Below are 13708 nucleotides of genomic sequence, written 5' to 3' on the forward strand. Positions count from 1 at the left end.
GCAAGGTGCCAGGACGGGACGAGACGGTATGGGGCGGTATGGGGCGAAACTGGACGGGACGGGACGGGACGGGACGGGACGGGGGAACGGGACAGGGACGGGACGGGACAGTATGGGGCGAAACGGGACGGGACGAGACGGTATGGGGCGAAACGGGACGGGACGGGACAGTATAGGGGTGGGACGGGACGGAACGGTGTGGGGTGTAGCGGGGAAGGCAATTTAAACGGCCGGGAATAAAACAGGCAAAGGGATTGTTTTTGAGCAAAATACCTGTTACCTACATATAATCTACATAGAATCTACAATCTACATAGAATAAGTAAGTCTGATCAAAAATTAAAAGGTAGGTGAGCTGGTAACTTTATCAATAAAAAGTTATGTCCCTATCTGTTGGGAAAGGATTCGAAATAATGAAGATGTTCCCTTTTGCTTTGAAAGAAAAATCTATTTAACGTTCTTCATGGTCTCATTACGTGGGTGACATCTATCACGGACTTTTTATTGGTATCTACCTAGCTGATGCTATTATCTGAGCTGTAATCAACATTGATTTCCTTTTTCGTCACGGGTATTCACGTTATTCCCATGGTTCCTAATGATCTCAAGTTGCGAGCACTTATGCGGAAGTGATTTTATTGTGCAGTGAACCAATGAGGCCTTGTTTATGCTGACCATGAAAATGTTGAACAACAGCAACCACTACCTACCTTGTAACCGTATCCTGCTCATGGGCTGTTTGGGTCATAATGAGGCTGGAAACATATTCTGGGATTTTCTAACTGAGATGGCGTCATTGACTTCGGGGCTATTTTGGCTCATTAGAGCACCAACCAATTACGTTTCTGTTAACACTAGCAGGAGGAATCATGCAATCACTGATTACAATGCTTACTCGTATGTTCACATCACTTGACCTCGTCCTAGTGTCTTGCAGGATCAGATGTCCCTTTCTAATGCAGTTGTCTGGGTGTATTTCTTTGAGTCAAGAATCCTGGCAATGTTTGTTTAAAAAAAAATGACCGAATTAAGATGCTGCCATGGAAAAGCACTTCCCTATTCAATAGGGACAATGGGGATAGTTAGCTCGCGTTGAAAGACCGTGTCTGATGAGTGATAACCTTTGCATCGAGCAAAGTCCATGGCAGGGGTCCTTCATTGAGCGGAACTTTGATGCGGCGGAGGATTTTAGTCCAGACTAGCGAGTGAGCTCAGAGCTCACCGGCTGCTGAGATGGTCCCGCTCTGCGCTGTCGGCACCATCCACCGACTCCCCGCGCCGCGCGCCGCCGGGGCGCCTGTTTTGCCGCGCGCCGCCCCGCCGCGCGGCGGATCCGGCGCGGCGCACGCCAGACACGGCAATTACGCCGCGGGCGGTGCGCCGACAAAGCCTGCCGTCGCTAACGACGAGCGACGGAGCCGACGGTAACCGAGCCAATCGCGGCGGCGGAAGTCGGCGACGGAGCGCGCCGACAACAGAGCCGAGAGGGCGCAGAGGTCGCGGGACGTGAGGGAAGGGAGAGGTCTATAGGTGGGGATGCGAAGCTGAAAAGGATCTGAAGCTGTCAGGTTCTCTTGCTTTCAGGGCGAAAGAGATTTCATGTCTAAAATATTCATAGCTCTACCTCTCTGTTCACCTATGCTTCACTGCCTATACAATACTGCCTTCACTGTATTTGCCTTTTTGTACCAATATGAAAGCCGAACGGTATCTATGCCTACCTTATACCTGCATACGCATTCTGATTAGCGCATTAATCACTGCTTACATACTTTTTAATCCAGCATATGCTTATTCTAGCAGGTCAGACCGATGTTCCGTAGCATCTTCTCACAACAAACCAACGCATTAATCTGGTTATACTCGTAATGAGTTTGGCCAAAGAACGGTTTTTTTTGTTTTCACACATCCGACTGGCGACTCCTAGCGACGATGCCGCTTCTGTCAATCAATTTAAATTGGCAGTGAACCAGCACGGCCTGGCCTTAGCAGTTAGCGGTTCGCTATCTATAGCATGGCGCACGTTTCTGTCACTGCAGCGTCTGCGACTGGACTGAACATGTGGCGATCAGAAGAGAGCCCAGGGCGCTCTCAGATGTTCGTTTAGGGTCGAATCACAGGCCGTGCCGGTAGTGATACGATTGTGTTGCCATCCTTCAATGGCGCAGCAACCCAAAATACCGTTTTGACGGGTTCTAGTCTGATTACAGTCTGCGAGTCGCCAGACAGTCAGACCAGGTCAGACTGCCCTGCCTCCCGCGCGGAGGTCAGACTGCCTTCAGTGTGCTCCAGTGCACCGGGACCACCGGGCTCACCTCTGCAGCCTAACCGGCAGTCGGCCGACCACATTCCTTCCCCATCAAAGCCGCCGGCCGTCGGCACTCTCTTTGAACTGCCGCGCACCGAGCGGTGGCAATTTTTGTGCGGAAGGCGACCGGCCCGGCCGAAAACGCGCCGCGCGCAGCTATGAGTCGAACTATGTTAATCAGCGGCAGCCACACCGGTAGCCACCACGCGAATTACGGGCCATTTTTAATGCCGGTCCCGTCGGCCACGGCTCCTTTCTCACGTTCACGATACGGGAGCCGGTCGGCCCGTTCGCGGAAAGTGGCTGCCGGCTGCACGCGGATTTAATTGATTTGCGGTGTTCACATTTCATGGATCGATTCATCAATCTTTATCGACGGCCGAGCGGCCGCAGACACGGCGTGACACATCCGGTGAGTTAGAGGGGTATCAGGCAGTCACGAACGCGCAGTCCATCGAGTCAACGACGCCGAGCACGGGATGACTCCACCTATTGACTCTCCGGCCGTACACGGGGCGCGAGACTCCCTGTCCCCTCCGCTCTCCGCCCCCACCCGGAGTGCTGAACGATAGCACCTCACCACGCCGACTAATTGATAATAGGTGCGCGGTTTCACGGTCGGCTAGCTGCGGGCAGGTGCGCGACCCCCCACCCCACCTCCGCCCCCGCCCCCGCCCCCAGTTACACGGACGCTAGCCGCCGCTTAATGAAGCAGCCGGCCCGGTGCCGATCAAAGCGCTCGCATCGGCACCGTCACGCCCCGTGCGCGCAACATTCGCCTCCGTCACGGTGTCGGCACAGTGTGACGTTACGGTGCGCCGTGACGATGTGACGGCCGCGCCGCAAAAACCGCCGCTGCGCCGCCGTCGTCGTCGCTCGACAAAATGGCGGCGGCGACCGATCGGAGCTGACGCTGGGGCGGCTCGGGCGGCTCGAGGCAGCTCGGACCGATCAATCGGGGTGGGCTGCGCGGCTCGCCATCCGTCTCCATCACGTGCGGTAGGCTGGGCTCGACCGGCGCGGCGGGCCGGAGGGACTGGGCTCGCCGCGGCGCGGCGGCGGCGGCGGTGCAGACAGACAAGGATAGGGAGATGAGGCGGAGAGGCGGGGATGGAGACGAGAGGGAGAGAGAGAGAGAGAGAGAGAAGAGAGAGAGGCGAGAGAGGGAGGGAGGTGGGACGAAGACAGGAGAAGGGAGAGTGGAGACAAGAGACAGAAGAGACAGGAAATAAAAAGACAGGAGACGGCTGCATTAAAAAGAAAGAAAAGGAGGAATAGAAGATAAGTCGAGAGACACGGGATGTGGAGACAGATACCGATAAATCAACTAATAACTGATTTAAAAAAAGTTACATATATGTGGATGGATCATAAATCCATGTGCCTGGGGAGACGACACAATAAACAGATAGACCTCGAACTGCCCAGGTGGACAGCCACAAACAGGGATGTCGGTGAGGGGAGCAACAAGAGAATTTACGGCAAGATGACGTAATGGTTTGTGGTTGCCGTCGAGGCTACTATTTCTCAGTGTTTACTCATAAGCCGGAACTGTTGCAAAAAGATGCCTGATTGGGGGAGTGTGCAAACTGGATAGAAGCACGGTGCAGTCGCTGTTAGCGGTTTATCCGAACCCGGTGCAAACCTCACTCGCCGAGTGACTGGCTATTCTCCAGATAAGTGCACGCCGTTCATGTGATTTGCGGTCGATTCAGCTGGACGGTGGCCAGGAGAGAACATGTCAACTCGCTTATGGGAAGTGACGAAACACTGCTTCCTGGTATTCCAAGCGCTTTGTGTTCTCGTAGGTTTAATCATTTTAACGCTGCATTTGCTAGAAGAGGGATTGCATTACATCTGTTGTATGCCTTGGCGTTTAACATGCTTGAACATTATCTGTTTCTTAGTTTAGGATTTATCAAACTTATGGAAGCGTGTGTATATTAACGGCACTTCCCGACAAAGTCTCGATTGTGGCAGGCTTGCGGTTGTGTACGTTGACACATACACCCCGGCAATGTATGCGGGATCGGACGGCCCCGGCCACCCGTTGAGGAATGTCTGTCGGATGTTGGAGGGATGTTCAATGTCTGAGCTCTGCAGGAGTGGCACAATCCACCAACAATCCAGCTGGCGAATGCCGGTGGCCGGTCGATGCCCAAATTTGATACGGTCGAACCGGCCCGGGCCGTTGGGTACGTGAATATTGAATAGGGGATGATGCAGTGTGGGTTCCGTACCCTAAAGTTTGGACACATTTATCGCAGTTTACTGCAAAATGGTCGAGGTGGGGGGGGGGGGGCTCAGGGTCTTATCACTAGGAAACAGTGGCATTCACAATCAAATTGATCCTGGAAATGCTGGACGTCGGTGCACGCCGTGACAGGAACAACTGCAGAAGCGGTGACGCTGGCAGCGGTGGCGGTGGTGGCCGGGCCTGGAAACAGAGGCACCAGAGACTAGGAGCAGTATCACAGACAGAGAACAAAGAGCCTCTCTGAGACACAGCTGCCTTGGGAGGCGGGAGAGGGAGCTTCACGGCACGTCACTCAAACTCACTCCGCCCCCGCTCCTGCCCCGCCCCCACGCCGTCGCCGGTGCCGACTGCTGAGCTGCTCTCGCCTCTCTCTCTTTCTCTCTCTCTCTCTCTCTCTCTCTCTCTCTCTCTCTCTCTCTCTCTCTCTCTCTCTCTCTCTCTCTCTCTCTCTCTCTCTCTCTCTCTCTCTCTCTCTCTCTCTCTCTCTCTCTCTCTCTCTCTCTCTCTCTCTCTCTCTCTCTCTCTCTCTCTCTCTCTCTCTCTCTCTCTCTCTCTCTCTCTCTCTCTCTCTCTCTCTCTCTCTCTCTCTCTCTCTCTCTCTCTCTCTCTCTCTCTCTCTCTCTCTCTCTCTCTCTCTCTCTCTCTCTCTCTCTCTCTCTCTCTCTCTCTCTCTCTCTCCGGAACTCATCTGGTCTCCGCGGTGGGCGGCCAGGCCCCGTTTCATGAGAGCTGGCTTTTTGCCTGCGCCCGCCGCGGCTGGCGACTGACAATGCTTTAATTGGTGTTAGTTTGCTGTGCCGGCGGCCGCCTGCTGAGCGCCGGATAGGCTGCACCGCCGTGCCTCTCGGGTGGGCCCGCACGCACTGCCGGCCGGCCGGGCCGATTAGCACGCAAACCAAACACGATTAGGGCTGACGCTAATACGGGCCACATGGGAACTCGGCAGGCCGCCCGGCCGACCGGCTGGCAGGCTGGCAGGCTGGGTCACGCAGGTCAGCTCGGCCGCCTGCAGCGTAGAGAGAATGGCCGCGCCTGGACGAGCCATGCCGGAAGTACGGGAAAGGGAACTGGGATGACGGCAGCGTAATGAGGTCACTGGAAAATGAGCACAACGCATCCGAACAAAACCTTTTAATTAGGCAAAGCGGCCGGTCGTGATTGTGGCAGCGGAGAGCCATATCACAACAAACGAATACAGTTTTTACTGACGGACATAAAAAAGATCTTCATCACTGATTAATGTCATGACAAAGAAAAAACGGTGATCATGAGTTGATCATGATAAGCACATTATTATGTAATCACTAATCATGCTTTGCATTGCGTATATAACACATAAATCACAACGTGATTCACAGTAGGTATGTAAAACGGTCAATGTGGCTCACAAGTCACAACATTCTTGAGTGCAAGTGTTGCGAATCTCTGTGCTTGTTTGTGGATCGCTTTTCACTCGGTATGACATGCAAGGACATCCCTCGACGGCGCCCGATCACGTTTTCTCCTGGAGAAAGGTATCAAGTCAGTCCAAGCAGAATTAGCGTCACTTCTCATAAATATCAATCTAGCCATCAGTATTTTTTAAGTGAGTTGCCAGCTGGCCATTGGCAATATTATTGCTCAATGCTCCCCTATATTATTGTTCATGCGCTGAAAAGCGTTATGTTAGTCTTTGACGGGCTACTTTTCTCTTGATCAGTCAGTGCTCCGGGCTCCCCAATCGCGCTCAAGCTCGCACTTCACCCCATGTCCGGCCGGACCGGGTCGCCCCACTGCCCATTGGGATCGGGTCGTCCCAGAGCGACCAGTGACCAGTCGCCTCAGAGCAGCCAGAGTCGCCGGCCCGGCTGGCCCGGTAGCCGGCCGCCCGACGCGCCACCGTTATCAGATCTCGGCCCGCTCGACCCGAGACGCCGACTAATGACTGGATGTGATCAGCACTCGGGCGAGAGTCGCCTTATCTGGCGATCGCGTCGTCAGCAGCTATTCCAATTTGGCCCGGTGCGGTCGCCGGGTCGCGGAGCTGCGATCGGCCAGATGGTCGCTCCGCCGCCGCCTCCATTTTGGGCGGCCGGCGCGCGCGTGAGCTGACTACCGATCAGGGGCGGCGGCGGCGGCGGCGGCGGCGGCGGCAGCAGTCACCCGTCCGTGGCTCGCCACCGCCCACCAGACGGGTCGCCACCGAGAACGGTCACAAAATGTCCACCGAACAGCGGCCGAGTCGGCGACAGCCATTGGCCACCACGGCGGCAGCGCTGTCTGCTGCTGTCGGCTGCTGTCGGAGCTGCATCCGCTGCTGTCGGTTGCTGTCGGCGGTGCCAGTTTTTACCAAGCCGGCGAACAGCGACGGCCGATGGTGAGCGGACACAGCGAGCGGTGATTCGGTCCGCCTTTCTTGTGCCAGTGGCATGCGCTGGACTGTCTGTTCCAGTTGTTAGCTGGCTCGTGCCGTGCCGACCGCGCCCTTTCACTCACGAGCTCTCGACATCGTTAGACGGGACACGCTCTTCCAGAGTGAGCCGGTGACTCGCTGTTTGGTCCGCGCTCCGTCACTCTGCCCGACCTGCGCTCCGTCACTCTACCCGTCCCGTGCTCTGTCACTCTGTCCCGTTCACGGCCCTTTGCTCCGTTTACACTCCCCTTCCTACCTAGGCACAAATCCCACCGGCTCACCCACCGATCAAAGCCGTCCGTTATCAGGCTCACAAACAGCATTGTGTCTGCTGAGAAATTGATAACAGCCCTCTTTTTAAACGTCTCATTTTGCCTGATATACGTCAAGATTAATTATCAATGACTGATTCACAAAAACGTAAGTAGCATCATGCTTGCACGCGACTTGTTTTCGCGTCATGCAACGCGCACTGAACGGTCTCGGGTGAGCGATTCCTTTGATGCTCCGCGAAGTTCAACTTCCATTTGGTATGTTTGCACCGCGGTAGGGTTTTCCGCTTCGGTTGATCTTGATGTGGATGGCCGGTCGTTGCATCCGTCGGGTCCAATTACTGGTGAGTCTATCGACGGTCGGAGTTTTTACCGGCTCAGGCGGACCGCCAAACAGTCTGAGGGTGCGAGCCGCGAGTGACGCCGAGCTCTCTCTCGCTCTCTCTCTCTCTCTCTCTCTCTCTCTCTCTCTCTCTCTCTCTCTCTCTCTCTCTCTCTCTCTCTCTCTCTCTCTCTCTCTCTCTCTCTCTCTCTCTCTCTCTCTCTCTCTCTCTCTCTCTCTCTCTCTCTCTCTCTCTCTTTCTTTTTTTCTTTGTCATCGCTTTCATTATTAATTCATCTAAGACATTCGCATGCACTGGCCATTCCAATGACCTTCCAAAATCAATTGACATGTCACCTCGAGGCTCTATATCAGCTCTACCGGTGCCGATGCACCGGCAAATCTCCCTCCCCCACTACCCTATACCGCCATCCCGTCACTGTCCAGACGGACAATAGCAGTGTCGTTAGGCGCTCGTTACAGTCACTGCCCCGTGTTTTGGGTTCTGCGGTGCTAAAATTACCGGCTCACATGCCCCTGTCATCCGTCTTCGCCTGCTTACGACGGCCGCCGACGCCGACGACGATGACGTCACCGAGCGTCGTTGGCGACGAAGTGGGGCGAGGGGAGCGGTGCGGCCGCCGTCCCTGGCGTACAGGTCACCACAGAGCACAAATACAAAAACAGGGCGGCACTCGTAGATCTCACACTCGTAGAGTTCCACTTATGAACCACCAAATCACGCCGGAGTTGACACACGCCGGACACGGGCGGAGCGGGCACGGGCAGAGCAGAGTGCTCATGGTGACAGAATTATGGGGCAGGCAGAAGGCAGCACAAACTTTGGTCGGAAGACGGCCGCAAAAAAAGGTCGTTCCTCTGCGGCCACAACTCAGCGGGCGCCGGTCGTTTGTCGCCCCCTCTGCCTCGCTCCCGTCCCGCTCCCGTCTGACATCTGTACGAGGAGGGGGGGGGGGTGACTGGAGGGGGCTGCGCACCACGTGTGACGGCCGCGCGTAACGCGGTGCGACAGCGCGTCACGCCGCCGACGGCCTCCTCCGTAACCCGAGTCGGCAACTATGCGCCGCCGCCGCCGCCGGCGCGCCGCCCTCGCCGCCGCCGCGCCACATTACGCCGGCCATCCGTCATACTGCGCCGGCTAATTTTGTAGACCGGCGAAAAATATTTGCTTAAATGGCGTCGCCGGTCTGCGGTTGGAGGAGGCGGCGGCGCGTGGCGCGCGGCGACATGCCGCCAGCCACGGCGCCGCCGCCGCCGACCGTCCGCTATGCAAACAGCCGCCCGGGAATCGATACGGTCGTAAGGAAGGGCTCATCGGACTGCCGGGTCGGTCCGCAGCGCAGCAGGAGCACGCACCACTCCTGAGAGAAAGAGGAGTGGGAGGAGGAGAGAGGAGGGCAGAGAGCGGACAGACCCGGACACTAATTGGGAGAGAGCGGAATTCCGTGTTTGGAGCTGACGCACCGACTCGACGGGGCAGTCAGAAGTTCGACGGAGCAGTCAGAAATTCGACGGGGCAGTCAGAAATTCGACGGGGCAGTGAGAAATTCGACGGAGCAGTCAGAGACTAGACGGGGCAGTCGGAGACTCGATGGGGCAGTCAGAAGTTAGACGGGGCAGTCGCGACGGGAACGGACCGGCGACCCTCGAGCGGCTGTGTGCCACTGCCACTGTCTGTCATTAGCTGTCTGTGAGAAAAAGAGCCCGTCTGCCTGTCTGTCTGCCAATGGATGTGTAGCAGGCTCCTTTCGAGAAATGTCTTATGATCCAGCCTCGGGCCGCGATACCCTGTCCCAGAACCGGCCTGCATCCCTTCCCCAGCCCGCGGTACCATGTGCTGTAACCCCACCCCCTCCCAGCCCCGCCAACCGTCGAAGTGCCCCTGGCGCTGCAGTTCCGGCCGCCCGGGTGACAGCTCAGATAGGAGCCGAGTGATGGCTCGTGTCGGCCTGTTTACAGAGACTCAGCGGACGCCATGTTTCTCGACAAATGAGCCGTGCAGCCGTAAATAAACACCTCCGCCGCTATTTATCATTAGGGCTCCCGACCAATCAGGGGAGCGGGGCTGTAAATTAAATCTAAACGGGTAGTCCTGCACGGTGTAGACCTTTTTACGTCTCGCGACATGATCTGTTTAACAATTTCCGAGCGATACCTTAGGAAAAGTTAAAGTGATTTTGTTCACAGGTCACGGCAGGAAGTTAATTTGAAATTTGAATCCTCTAAGCCATCATACCCTCAAATGTACAAATGCATTGACTCGAAAGAGTTAGGTAATAGGCAATGTCAGCGAAACTGTGAAATCAAACAAAAACCATTATTTAGATGAGGTTACAGACTTAATAAAATATAAACATCAGGCACCAGTGTCGAAACAGTAACAAGAACTGTGTTTAGTGTTACCTGCTTAATTACGACACTTATTACCTAAATGTCAGTTGAAACATAAAGGGCCTCATTCAGTTCCTCGAACTGAGCATCAATTTACAAGTTTGAAGTGTTGTAGGTACTGCGTACTTTCCATATTCCAACGTCAGATTCCTTACACCATGATGACATTGTCGACCCACATTCCATGCCATATTGCCATATGCTTTGTCATATACCTGCCATAAATCCTCAAAGGTAGGTAAATAAAAACAAATAACAAGTGCTCCATTTCTCGGTAATCTACCCAGTCGGGTTACACAGCTAAATGACTTATGCATTTTACGCTTTATCTTATCTTTGCAGTTACTTTATGCTTCTAAACGACTTCAACGAAGCATTCTTCCTATGAGAAGACTGGCTAAGCTTTATACGGCCATAAATTGTAACGGTTTGATCGAGTCCTCCGCGTGACAGGCGATAAATGCGATCAAAGATAAGAAACACAGTCTCGGTCCATCTCAAATTCCATGAAACTTGGAGATGCTTCAGAATCGATAAGAGGCTTTTACATCCGTGATATTTTAGATGTCTTCCTCGTGTAGTGTACTTTGGGACACCATAAACCCACTTAACGAGCACGTGGTGGGCGCGCGTGATGATGCGATGGACGGTAGCGGTGAGAGGTGCAGAGGCGGCCGGCTGCGGCTGTGGGTGGAGCTGCTCCGGTGCCAACAGCCTGTCCAGACTCTGCCCACGCAGCAAGATACACCGTCAATGCCATACAGTATGTCAGCGTCATAACTTGCCGTCTGATGGAAGATTGAATTAAATGCTTTCATTCTAGTGAATTTATGGAAGGACGGATTTATATTATCACTGCTACAAAATCGCGCCTCCGACGATCTGTGAGGTTCGTATTTTCAGTGGTCAACTGGATCACTGATTTAGTGCATGTCGTTCTGGTGGTACGACACTTTACCACAACTGCACGGCTGTCATACACGTATGACATCCTCGCTGAATTTGGCAAGGCTAGTCTGAAAATCAGGTAGGCTTTTTCTAAATTAACACATTGTTTCGTCATTGCTTCGTGCTGGGCTCTTGTGAGAGGTGGACGAAGGACGGTACATTTTTGTATGAACAACAGCACATTCTCATATGCGATACCGGCCATATTGCACAATCAATGCTAGGCATACCAAGAACAGTGCTGCACTTTTCGTTCACCTGAAAATGCATTGAATGAGATCACACCTAGCTGGTCACCTATTATGAGGTAATGGTAATTACAAAAGTTGACAGAGACGTTCGCGATGTGGGCACTTACGAGACAGTTTTGTGGTTTATGTATATCGTGGCCTTTCCTTTGTCTCTGATGAGTCTGAAGTGATCCTTTCTCTAGGTCCTAGTCCTATAGCCCAAATAGAAATATCGACAAGTATGGTTTCGCGCGTCGCATATTCATTTGCTCAGTGTCTAATGATGTGCTGACTTTAAAAATGCTACTGAGTAATAAGAGACCACTTTAAGACTGCTGAATGTCTATTGAGTCAGTGCTCATCACTACGTGCCCAGTGTCGTGTCCAATGTCCCTTGCTCCACCGAGCCGTTTACTATCTGCCCAGCCTTGCTTCTTGCTTCTTATAGTCTTGCTTCAAGCACAAGAGTGACGCGAGGCCCTCGCCTTTACCCTGCCGCCGTCTAAAGTAGTAAAGTAGCCACCCTGAGAGTGACCGTCCGCTCTATTCTTTTGTCACCGCCAGAGTACCCCTCTGACCTGGACCACATGGGCTACGAGTCTCCGGGGCCGCACAGTCAGCGCAGTAAGCGGATGCGCACCAGCTTCAAGCACCACCAGCTGCGCACCATGAAGAGCTACTTCGCGCTCAACCAGAACCCTGACGCCAAGGACCTGAAGCAGCTGGCGCAGAAGACGGGCCTCTCCAAACGGGTCCTACAGGTGAGCTGATGACAATTGATGGTCCCGAAATGTAAAGGCAAAGGTGTATTCTCTGTTTTATGTGCCTAGTGACATTTTCAGGGTTACTTGTGGTAATCAAAAATGAAATAGCAGCTATCTTATTGGCGAAACATTATCAGTTAGCCTGATAAAATTCCATCAGACCAGTCATGGTGTATAATGTACTAGTCAGTGCTCCAATTGTCCCAAGAGTGCGCATTGTTCTATAGTTTATAACTTTTTGGCGACTGGGATGCTGCATTTTATTGCGCCAATAATGCTGTGTATGCTACACGCTACCTGTCCTTCAGCCATTTGCAAATTGGCGACTGCCATTGCACCACCATCACTTCCCTGGCTCCATCAGACAATGGCATGGCATGGTGTCTTCAAGTTAGAGAACTGACGGGCCGGCAGGCCACCGAATCTGGTAGCGCCGGTCACTGTCCGTCAATGAGCCATGAGCCATTGGTCGTTGGTCACTTATCATTGCCGACTTTTTCATTTTGCATCCTGAGTTATTCCTCGAAGACTCCCAGTCAGCGCTAGTTAGCATTTCCCATAGCTCCATGCCAACGCGCCGTGGCGACCGACCACAGCGCCCAGCGCTGGCCGTCAAAGGAAGCGCTGTTTGTCTCGAGTGCGGGCGACCACACAGCCCACGGGGACAAATCGTCTCCTCCCGGCGTCCGGAGTTGTAACTGGACCGCTCTGGAAGCTCCCCTGTGTCTGAGCGGGGTCGACACTGGACCGCCAAAGGGTCCCTGGGACGGTCCATCGGTCACTACGCGCCGCCGTCTGCCGGGGCGGGCCGGGCCACCCCTCCGGTCCGGAGGGTCGTTAGCGAGATGTGCAGCAGACGGGGCGGGGCGAGGTGTCTGGCAGGGAGGCGGGGCACTACATGGGTAGTATCCGGGGCCGGACAGGGGCTCGGCGTCTGTTGGATGTGCCGCTCGGCTGCCGGCCTCTGCAGGCCGGCCGTGAGGGGCTCCGCATCCTCCCATTGTATGGTGATCTGCTGACCCCCGGCCGTGGCTGGACACTGCTGACAGCCGCCGAACGCCGCCAGCCGTGAACAAGGCCGAGGTCAGACCTCTGAGCCAATTCTCCGAGAGACCCCGGCGTTTGTGAAATACGTTGTGCTGAGTCGTGTTCACTGCTCATTGTTCGGCCAGCAATAGAATAGCAGACTGCAGGGGACACTTGCTAAATTATTCCAAGAAGACGTTTGCAGTCGGCGATAATCCTACGAGTTTTGGAATCTGAAGCACCAAACGAGGTGTTCGATGAAGATCAGATCAGGGAGGTATGGTGTCGCGATGAAGCCTTTATAGTCCGAGCACCTCGAAATGGCTACCGGTTGGCGGGACCACCGGGCTGGACCGGGCGGTATCAGATGGGCGCCGGGTCCGCGGGCGGCGGCACCTCGGCACCTTCATTAGCCCGCCGCGGAGCTCTGGGCCGTCCTCGGCGGCCGGCGGAGGGCGCTCTCCGTCTCAGCACGGCCCTATCACCTCCCGATCGTATCAGAGTTCCGACGGCGGCGCCGCTGCTCGGCTGTCGCCGCGTCTGCGCCGCATTGTGCCGCGGCGCCGCAGCTGGCGACGTGCGCGGCGCGGCGCCGGCGGACAATGGCGCGGTCGGAAGCGCGCTCGGTGGCGGTGTGGTATGCGCCACTCGGAGCCATAATGAGCCGGCCCGTCCGCGGCGACTTTTTACGCGTCATACTTTATTTGTTTTTGTTTGAAAACGGCCGAGAGTGGCCGGCGATAAAGGAAGTGGCCCGGCCGTACAATTGAATGCGAT

The 13708-nt window shown here is 54.8% G+C and overlaps 1 protein-coding gene across 1 annotated transcript in view; it reads left to right on the plus strand.

The window, feature by feature from the left end:
- Positions 1-13708, plus strand: part of LOC122369196 (LIM/homeobox protein Lhx2-like) — a 30809-nt gene that overhangs the window by 12844 nt on the left and 4257 nt on the right. The window contains exon 2 of the mRNA XM_043343732.1: positions 11706-11902. Coding sequence (XP_043199667.1) covers positions 11706-11902 — 197 coding nt within the window. The remainder of the gene's footprint in view (positions 1-11705; positions 11903-13708) is intronic.

This window comes from Amphibalanus amphitrite, unplaced genomic scaffold, assembly GCF_019059575.1.
Source record: "Amphibalanus amphitrite isolate SeventyFive unplaced genomic scaffold, NRLGWU_Aamphi_draft 001014F_arrow, whole genome shotgun sequence".
Lineage (NCBI taxonomy): Eukaryota > Metazoa > Arthropoda > Thecostraca > Balanomorpha > Balanidae > Amphibalanus > Amphibalanus amphitrite.